Source organism: Anarrhichthys ocellatus, unplaced genomic scaffold (assembly GCF_004355925.1).
Source record: "Anarrhichthys ocellatus isolate YVR2014 unplaced genomic scaffold, GSC_Weel_1.0 scaffold20, whole genome shotgun sequence".
Taxonomy (NCBI): domain Eukaryota; kingdom Metazoa; phylum Chordata; class Actinopteri; order Perciformes; family Anarhichadidae; genus Anarrhichthys; species Anarrhichthys ocellatus.
This window is the reverse complement of record NW_022280050.1, coordinates 5,483,289-5,493,482: the sequence shown is the minus strand read 5'-3', so window position 1 is coordinate 5,493,482 and position 10,194 is coordinate 5,483,289. Positions and strand designations below refer to the sequence as shown.

The following is a 10,194-nucleotide window of genomic DNA, read 5'->3' as shown; positions in this document are numbered from 1 at the left end:
TCTCTCTCTCTCTCTCTCTCTCTCTCTCTCTCTCTCTCTCTCTCTCTTCCTGTGTCTCACATACACTCACGTACACACTAAAGGAGGAAAAGAAAACCGCTCTGCCACCTCTGTGCTTCCTTTCAGCAGCACAGTAATGAATAGAGAATTGTGCAAGCAGCGGGCCAATTTACGCACTAGGAAATTGGATGGACAGAGTGGAGGCCCACCCTTGTTTGCTTAAAAACGGCCTAGGCTACCAGATTAATAGTTCCCAAAAAAGGTCAGCATCTCTGTTTCAGCGCTAATGATAACTGAACCAGAAATTAAACACCATTGCGTAGCATAACACTGTGGCATCACATGTCTAATGCATGTCGCCTCCACCATGGTCTTTTTTTCTTGAAAGAGTGTGATATAATCCAAAATATATATTATAAAACATAAATTGTCACTTTTAAACCCAGGGATGATTCTGTAAAATTGTGTGCTGTTAACAAAAGATGTGTTTTAATCTTAAATTCAGCAGGGTGATCATTCAGATATGAGTCAACCTATTAGATAGATAGCTAAAAAAATTAGATACTGTAAATGACTAAAGAATAGCATCTTATAGTATCATCGTCTACAAGATTTACGCCAGAGGATTATTCAGATCTATGAATTGACAAACACAGTGGTCCAACAAAGGCTCTACTTGTTGGTGGCTGATCAGTGGAATTTGAGCTGGAGCCCCGAGGCTATCTGAAAACATTCCACTAATGGAGCACTCTGTAATTATACCGTTTCAAAGAAAGACAAAGGGACCTGTAGATGTTTTATTTGAATTTCCAGGCAGGTGGAATAAAGGACAACCGTTTTACCGTAATGCCAAAGTACAAGATCATTATGCTAATGCACTGCTTGTGTGTGCACGTGGGTGCATTTGTGTCTATTTGTGTGTTAGCTATCTACACTATAACCTTTGTATAAACCAAAGTCTTTAGAGTCTGATTCTCCTTCAAATTGTATGCTTAATGGATACATACTAAGAGAAAACTGGTTGATGCACTGAATCATTTTACAACACAAATTATGATAACAGCCATTGTGTTATTGCTCGAATGCAATACAAGTTGGTTTACGGTTCAAAAATCATTGTTTTCTTGTATTTCTCTTTGTATGTTCTGTATTAATATAATATACTTTTTTTTGCCTGTGGAAAAGAAAATACCTTGTTCCACAAATCAAATCTCAAGTTTGAGTTACTTTCTATGTACTGTAGAGAATGTTTATAACAGTGTGCAGTACTTATAAGAAAATCATTTTATGGTTGGATGGTTTCTATTTCATTAAATATCTGATGCTCAAAGATCTCAAGTACACTTTGTGAACAGCACTCCTTTGATTGTCCAAAGTGGTACATTGTTCAGGGAGGATTAACAGTAATAGAAGAATCTCACTCAGTAAGCTGTGTGCAATTTTGTTATTGACAAAATGTGCCTTGAGTGTTAATGAACTCTACTGAATGATTTTACAATCTGGATACTTACACTGCGGTGTCAGTAAATGCTGTGAATGGCTGAGATTTGTTGGTAGACAACATAGTGCGAGTTGGTCTTGCCCTAATACTGTTTTGTTTGTTTTGAAGGGAACATTTTATCTTAGCAATAATGTGGAATAATAATGCAATTCAACACTTTAAAAAAAAAGGTATTTTAATGCAACAAGAGGGGCAGGCATTAAACATCATACAAACTTCACATAACAGCTGACCTAGAATGTAGTGGGTGACTAACACTTAAATTACTGTAGATGCACATGGGTCTAAAGCCAGTGAGTGAGACTTCTATTGCTACTGCTATTCTAAAGGTTTTCATTCATACATTTTCTTCAGTTCATACACATGTAACTCTATTACGTAATTAAATAGGGTTTTGGTTTACATAAATTACATTTTTTTTTTTTACAACTGTAGTTATCTTTGTCACTGCCCCCTGTGATACTACAATTTGTTTTCATATTCTATTTTCTGTATGTTGATGAACCTTTCTGTTCCAGCACAGTATGGCTACCATATTTGTCATGCCTGGGCTTTTTGCCTCAGGCTTTTTTTCTTAATCATTAGCTTGGACGGTTGACAACCATGTGAGCCATAGCATGGATCTCTTTGACTAAAACCTTGTAAATTAACACAATTAGTGCAGCATCATCCTGCTAATTAGCTCCTGGTGTTTAGTGTGGCGGGTGGGCAAATAGCTGGAAGGGAGTCAGACGGGAAGCCGCAGACAAACATTGTGTTTGTAATCTGCCTCTGGACAGTAGCTGTTTGTTGTGTAAATCCTGTGATATGGACTTAACGTACTGAAGTATGAAGTATAGCGCTGCAACGCCTGATTAGCAAAGCCATGGACCATTATAACAGGCAGGGAAAGTTTGGTTAAATGCGTCTCCTCTCATATGGTCTTCTAGCTTTTGCTCCGATTAGTGTTGATGTAAGATGTTTGCGGCTCTGTGCACTATCTCTGATTGTTTTAAGCCGTAACCTCTTTAATAGTCTACATTCTTTGAGGCTATAGTACATCCTCTGATAATCCCAAACAGAGTTATAGATGACAGCATGTGTAAAATCTTTTATTTGCAGATTGACTTTAGGATTTAACTTGATTATTCATGTCATTCAAACCCTCAAGGCCAAATAGAGTGGCTGAGAGATGCTGCAGAGAAAAAGACAAGTGAAGCATGTTTTTTTTTTTTCCTCCCCTCCCTCACTCTGTGGACTAGGAAGCAGTAGGCAGACTGGATGTGGATGTAATTCATGCTGGGCTGAGGGGTTTGTGTGATGAAAGCAACAGAGCGCTGCCAAGGAAGATTGCTTTGCTGCGCTCCTCCAAGCAGATTTGAAACTGTCTCAGAATGCCTCAGATGAGAGTTGGATTATAGACTGACCTGCTATGTCTGTGTCATTCTGCTCTGTGTTGGGTGGATTATACCACGCTAACCAGGTGTTGGGTCCCATATCCTACTCATACTGACCATGTTGTGTGTTCTGTTAATGTTGTCTGTTTGTCATATGGCGGACATTTAGACAGTTTTTCTTCAAACATTTTCTCAATGCTAACTTTCCCAAATTATGTCAGAAAAGCCTCTTGCTGTCTTCTTTTTCCTCCCAAACTATTGAAATCAAATGTATGTATTATATACTTTTTCCACAGTATTTTACTGTCACTATTTGATTATGGAACAATTCAAATATTAGAATATTATTTTAATATAATGCTTACATTGACATATTTCTTCCTTATGCACAATATCTAGGTTTAAAGATGCAGTGGACCCCAGAGCACACACAATGGGCAGAACAACACTTTGACATCTCATCCACTACCCGCTCGCCAGCACACAAAGTAGAGGCCTACCGGGGCCACTTGCAACGAACATACCAGTATGCATGGGCAAACGATGACATCTCTGCACTGACTGCCTCCAATCTGCTTAAGAAATATGCAGAGAAGTACTCCGGGATCTTAGAGGGCCCAAATGAGAGAGCCCTGCTGTGTTCTTACTCTGATAGCACCACTGGACTCATGAATGGACGAAAGTCAGAGAATGAGTCCTGGCAGGAGGGGATTTACCCAATGAACTGTGCTCCAGATGTTATATCTGTGAGCAAAGCTGGAATGACAGCTGCCCTACCCCCTACAGATGTGTCGGCTAGCATAGGCAGCTCCCCAGGGGGGGCCAGCAGCTTGTCTGAGCCTAGCTATTCCAGCAGTAACTGTGGGAGCCACACAGCCACTACTCTCCACTCGGGCCTCCCCTCTCAGGAATATACTGCCAGTTACAACGGCTCCTACCTGCATTCTAGCTACAGTGGCCAGAGTACTCCAGCCCTTCCCTCTCCTTTGCACAGTGCTGGGCTCTTACAACCGCCGCCTCCACCTCCTCCCCCTACCTTAGTGCCGAGCTACAACGCTGGGTCTCCAAACCTTCCCAGCTACAATTATCCTCCAACAGGGTATCCTTCTCAGACTGCTGTCGGCCCTGGTTATAGCCCTGGGGGAGCACCCCCTGCTTCTGCTTATCTGCCATCCGGCATTGCAGCTCCTACACCAATCCCTCCTTCCACACTGCCCGGCTACACCTACCAGTCCCATAATCATACACCAATTGCACCAACACCTTTGAATGGCAGCACATCCAACTCATTAAAACGAAAAGCTTTCTACATGAGTGGACATGGAGATATGGACTCTAGCTATGGTCATTTCTACAACCAACAGCGCTCATCACAGAGCCCGATGTACAGAATAACGGACAGTGTCTCAGACTCAGACAGGGGCAATGGCTTTGACAGAAATGCTGAAGCATCGTCTTTAGCGTTTAAGCCAACCAAACAGCCAATGTCTTCAGATCAACAAAGAAAATTTATTATACACTCTGGCAGAGCACTAACTCCTCCATCCTATGGATCAACCAAAAGCTCTGTGGGTGATCTCAGAACTGAGCCCTACAGCAAGTTTGGATCCCCCGTCATGAGTGAACAAACTGAAGAGCACAGACAACACCTCTCACACTCCCTAACAGGGCCTGACATTGGTGCAGCTACCTCGTCAATCCATGCTGCAGAGGAACAACTGAAGAACAGTGACTCCAACCTGGTGGAGATGGTGACCACAGAAATCCTTCAGCAGGGCCCTCCAGTGGACTGGGGCGACATTGTGGGTCTGGATATGGCCAAAGCAGCCATCAAAGAGGAGATACTATGGCCCATTTTAAGGCCAGATATGTTTAGTGGACTTGCTACATTACCTCGGAGCCTCCTTTTATTTGGACCTCAGGGAACTGGTAGAACGCTGCTAGCTCACTGCATGGCCAGCCAACTGGGGGCTGCCTTCTTGCAACTCAGCAGCTCAGCTCTGGTCACCAAGTGGCTGGGGGAAGGAGACAAGATCATTCAAGCTTCTTTTCTGGTGGCCCGGTGTCGCCAGCCAGCAGTGGTGTTCATCAAAGAGGTGGACCTGCTGCTGTCAGACCAGCTAAGTGAGGAGAGCCCAGTGAATCGCCTCAAGGCTGAGCTCCTCATGCAGATTGACAGTATTCTGACCTCCGCTGAGGACCATGTCCTCGTGGTCTGCTCCACCAATAAGCCTGAAGAGATCCCAGAGTCCCTACGGAGGTACTTTGCCAAGCGACTGCTCATCCCCTTGCCTGATGGGACAGCACGACACCAGATAATCACCCAACTGCTCTCACAGCACAACTACTGTCTTAGTGACAAAGAGATGTCACTACTGGTTCAGAGGACAGAGGGCTTTTCTGGACTGGATGTGGCTCAGCTGTGTCAACAGGCTGTGGTAGGTCCCCTCCACGGCATTCCTGGTACTGACCTCTCAGCCATCCACCCCACTCAGATGGGACCGGTCTCCTACCAAGACTTTGACAGTGTGTTTTGCAAATTCCAGCCCAGCATATCACAAAAAGAACTTGACATGTACACTGAGTGGAATAAAATGTTTGGTTGTGGTCAATGAAAGAGACTCATCAAACACAATTCCTTGGAAACCAGTAGTTCAATACAAATTAGTGTTTGGCCTTCAGTGAAAGAGAAAAATGATTAACAATGGTGACATGAAAATACTATATACAGTAAAAGGATTGTCCTTAGACAGAAGATGACAGTCTGGACATCACACATTGGTAAAAGTTAATTAAATGCTTTATATGGCTTAATATGCTCATTAAAACTGTAACGATTTGGAAGAAGTTTTCCCCCCTCTTTTTGTATATACATATATATATATATAAATATATATACACACTATTCTGCTGATCTTGAGATTTAGTTGCTATCAAGTGCCTGAGCTGGTGCTGTTAAGTTTTTTTTTCTTTTTGCCTCATAATCTTCATTGGTGAACTGTGCTAATATATAAAAAAAAAGCTTTAAAATGAGACAAAAAATGTGCTCTCTCTTTTCCATTAGTGTTCTACGGCTGTGTCTGTTTTGTGCTCTCTGTGAACAGTTGTGGTTACTTTGAGTTAAATGACATTTATTGGTATCATTTCAGTTGGACTTTACCTGACACAGGTTTTATTAATGTGTAAATCCTTAAATTAACATGGACATACTTTATGTACAATGTGATTTGTTTTTTAGCAAACTTAAGGTGAATTTGGCTGCTGTACTAATCTCTCCACTATAGATAAAAAATAAAAAAAACAAATACTATTTTACAATATGACTACACTCCAAACAATATATTACTATGTAATGCTGTTAGAATATCTTTTCAGTAGTAATTCACAGTGTTTCACATAAATGTAAAATTCTACCATTCATTCTTTTGATGTTCTCTATTTGAAAACTCAGGAAAGTGATGATGATATGTGCAGTACCTCATAAGCGTGTGGCAAAGCACTACTGCAAGAGCATTTGGCTTGCATTTGAAATTCCATCATCAAACAAATGTAAGGCTATATAATACCTCAAAAAGCTCAGAATGAAATGAGAAGGTTCCTGACATGAATGTATAAGAGTAAATCTGGTTTATTTACGAGACAAAAAAAAAGTAATTTGTTTGGGTCTCTTTACTTTAGCTTGTGATGATGCAGAGCTGAGAGAAATTCAAAAGTTGCAGACCAACATCTTGGGGTTTAGGAAGACAGCTGTCCCGACCTATTTCATTCCATCCTGCTGATGTTTTATGGATTATGTATAGCCTAAGTTATTTTCTACCTCAGTTTGTTAGTTATCTCTGAAAGACAAATACATGAAGACAGATAAATGTGAGCACCTGTCTCGCTTGTTTGATGAGGAAACCTTTTGAGAGAACACCAAACAGTATTCTGTTGTGAGCAAAATCTATTAGCTTTACATTCTGATAACTCCCAAGAACCACGTAATGCACTTAAAGGGGAATACCACTGAATATCAGGTTTGGGATACACTATGCCTTTGCCTTAGGACAAATTGGTCTGTATTAGCTAACACTCACCAGTGGATGTTGTTGCCATTGCTTGTTTGGCCTCTGAATCTGTGATGTCAAATAGAAATTTACGTGTGACAGCATTTGCAGCTATGTTTTATACACATCATCCAGCTTAGAAAACCAATTCCATTATTTTAATATAAATAAAAATAAAAAAATGGGTTTGTCTGTCTTAGGTCATAACTGTAACATTCATGAATTGAGTGGCATTCCTTTTTAAGAACATGTCTTGAAGGCTAGTCTCACTGTACACAAAACTGTTATTTTATTGTGTTGTAACTTTCACATTTAAATGTTATGTTTACAATTCCGTTAATCACTACTTGCTGCCGTTAACCAGTACATTTCCATGCAGCGTTTTTTTGACAATGAAAGAGCAGGACTGACAGCTCAATTGGCAAGTAAAAAATGTGACTGAATGTATTATGTCCTCTGAGCAGTACGGAAAGCAAAGCACTCGCACATCGACAAATGTCACTGAAGTAGATAGCACTGTAGGTGTACGTGTACTGCAGAGGCACTAAAGGACCATGTGTTTGTTTTTACAATGAGGTCCCTTCATCTTTGTTGCCTATTGCACATGTTGTACCTGTTCTTTTTTTTATACATTGTGGATATTGATTGATTGATTGATTGATACTGTACAAAAGTGGTTGATTAAACTTAAATTAGTTTACCCATTAAAGTGTCCAGCAAAGTCCATTTGGAAGTTTCAAAGTTGAAAAATGTGTAGTTACACAGAAACATTAGTCCAATAATAATGTGAAATACTTTTTTAAAAGCCCCTGACATATTTTGTCATTTGTAACTGCACTTTGAGGTGTTTATTGGTTTAAAACTTCCTTGAAGCCAAAGTGAAATAGCTTTCTTGTGAATATGATGATTTGTTTTAAGAAGATGGGAGCGTCAGTGACCTTAAAGCCACAGTGTGAGCTGTGGATATTGGAATTTGGCGATTTTGTAGCACTTCCACTTGGCATTGTTAAGTTATTATATCACAGTATGTAAAATATATGTGGGTTTTGTAAAACATTTGTAGTTTTACACTTTTATCCGGTCTGAGTTTATGAACAGTCATTCACCCCTTCCTGGAGAACCAATGAAAACATGGCTAATTTGTGTATCTTTAAAAAAAAAGCAATATAGCAAAAAATGTCATATACCACAAATTGTGTTGTCAGACTGGACTATAATTATTTTTGTGTCCATCATTACTAATTGTAAGAAGTATTTAAACTCATTGCAGGGTTTTTGACAAGAAGGTGATAAGAAGCCCTAACGAGCTCAGATTCCATGAGATTAGAGTGACTGTTCATGAACTTACAGAGAGATGTATGTTAAAAAGGAGAAATGTTCCACCCAAATTAAGCAGTACTTGTAATCACCCTGACAACAACAGGTCTTGTCACATATTTGTCTCCCTAACAGTGCAATATAGCACAGTGCAAGGCAGATATATAAGATGTTACCTTTGTATGTTTTTATTTGCATCACAACTAGAGTAAAAAGGCTTAAAGCAAGATCTGATATGAGGAAAACAATGGCAGTTATTTAGATAGGGTGTATATTTCACATGCTAGATGTTATCAAAACAGTCACAACCAACACGAGCAGAACATATGATAAGCACATTGAGTCTCACAGTTATGCCAACTCAGCCACTTGAATCGCTTTCTTGTTCAAAATCTGTCAGTATTTCTGTAACATCTTTTTGTTGAGAACTGCTTAAGATTTTGACTCCATCTTTATGTAGTTTTATAATCTGGTATTCTTTATAACCATTTCTACCTCATTGCTACATATTGTACATGTAGTACTTATGTCCTGTCATTTTGAATGTTATGCATTTGTGGATAAAAAAAGTTAAAAAAAGTTAAAAAAAGAGAAAATTAAAAAAAAAAAAAAAAATGCTTGCCCTTGAATCTGAGCAGTCTACCTCACAAAGACTGTCTTTACACTGTCAAGTACAAGTCACAGAAAAAATAAGGCTCCTTGAAGGCAACGATGAAGTCAACCATTCATACTGAGGTCCAGTTTATTTACAATACCACCTTTCCATTGATTTGCTGTAGGCTGTGAAGGTGTTATACAAAGGCGCCAATGCAATTCCAATTCATTTCCTAAAAAGTAACAAATTGCTTTAATCCTCTGTGAATTGTTGTAGTGCGCATGTTAACGTGTATGTATGTGCACTTGCAATCCACATACAAGTATGAGGGGATAACATTAAGATATGAAAAATCTGAGTTTTTACTTTTCGTATTCATGTACAGAGAATAAACTTGCACATAGCTGTATGTATTGTACATTTGCTAATGATATACAGCATACATACAAAAAATGCACCACATACATGTTTCTATGTGTGTATGTATTGCCATACTTACAGTAAAGTCGATTTAAATGTATTTTAATTTCAAGGTACATAAAGGTGATTGAAATACTGAATAAAGATGTTTTCTTTTTTCCTGAAAACTGGATGCATTTTGTAACTGTACTTGATTAAATTTGCAATGGTGTGATTGATTTAAGCCTGTGCTATTTCCGTTTCAAGCTATTTGTTGTGGAAGACCGTGTTAGAGCCATGACAACTTAAATCATCATTTCTCTATTTCACTGGTGTTCAACAACAGTATAGTGAATAATTCAGTTCGCAGCAGTTTACAGAGACTGATTTTAAAGCTTACTTTTTATTGCAGTCCTCCAACCAATACACCTTGCATGATTCATGATAACTTATTAATCCATACTGGCTGTTTTTTATTTATTTATTAGGAAATGAACAGCTATGTTTAAAAATCCTCTTTCATTATTAAGTAGTAGGTGTTATATGACTGGGAAGTTTCTGTGCAAATTAACATAAATGAGAAAAAGTACCAGCATATTGTGTCAGTGTTGGTAATTGTTTTTTCAGTTTCTCAATATAAGCTGTGGGTGGAGTTTATAAACAGAACTAACATATATCCACTATTTCATGCTTCCAAACCTGGGGTGGAAAACACTGGCTTTACAGAGAAAAAAAAAATCAAATACATTATACCTGTATTATGTCCTGTATGCTAATCATTTGGGGAAAGATCCATTCTTTGCACTGAAAATTGTAAATAAAATATGTTTTCGTTTCCATAGAGCCTTTCTAAATAAAGAGTCTTCGATAATGTGGAGTAAAATTACAGTATTTAGTTTACAAAAACTAAGGAGTGTGAAAATGGTTATTTCCTTTTATCAGTGCGCTGTCAGTGTATGA

General features: G+C 38.9%; 1 protein-coding gene across 2 annotated transcripts in view; it reads left to right on the top strand.

The window, feature by feature from the left end:
- fign (fidgetin) overlaps positions 1–9,854 on the top strand; it is a 27,329-nt gene extending 17,475 nt beyond the window's left edge. For both annotated transcript variants that reach the window (XM_031858499.1, XM_031858498.1), the window contains one exon: positions 3,277–9,854. In XM_031858499.1, the coding sequence (XP_031714359.1) occupies positions 3,285–5,492 (2,208 nt within the window). In that variant the 5' untranslated portion in view covers positions 3,277–3,284 and the 3' untranslated portion in view covers positions 5,493–9,854. The remainder of the gene's footprint in view (positions 1–3,276) is intronic.
- The last annotated feature ends 340 nt before the right edge of the window (positions 9,855–10,194 follow it).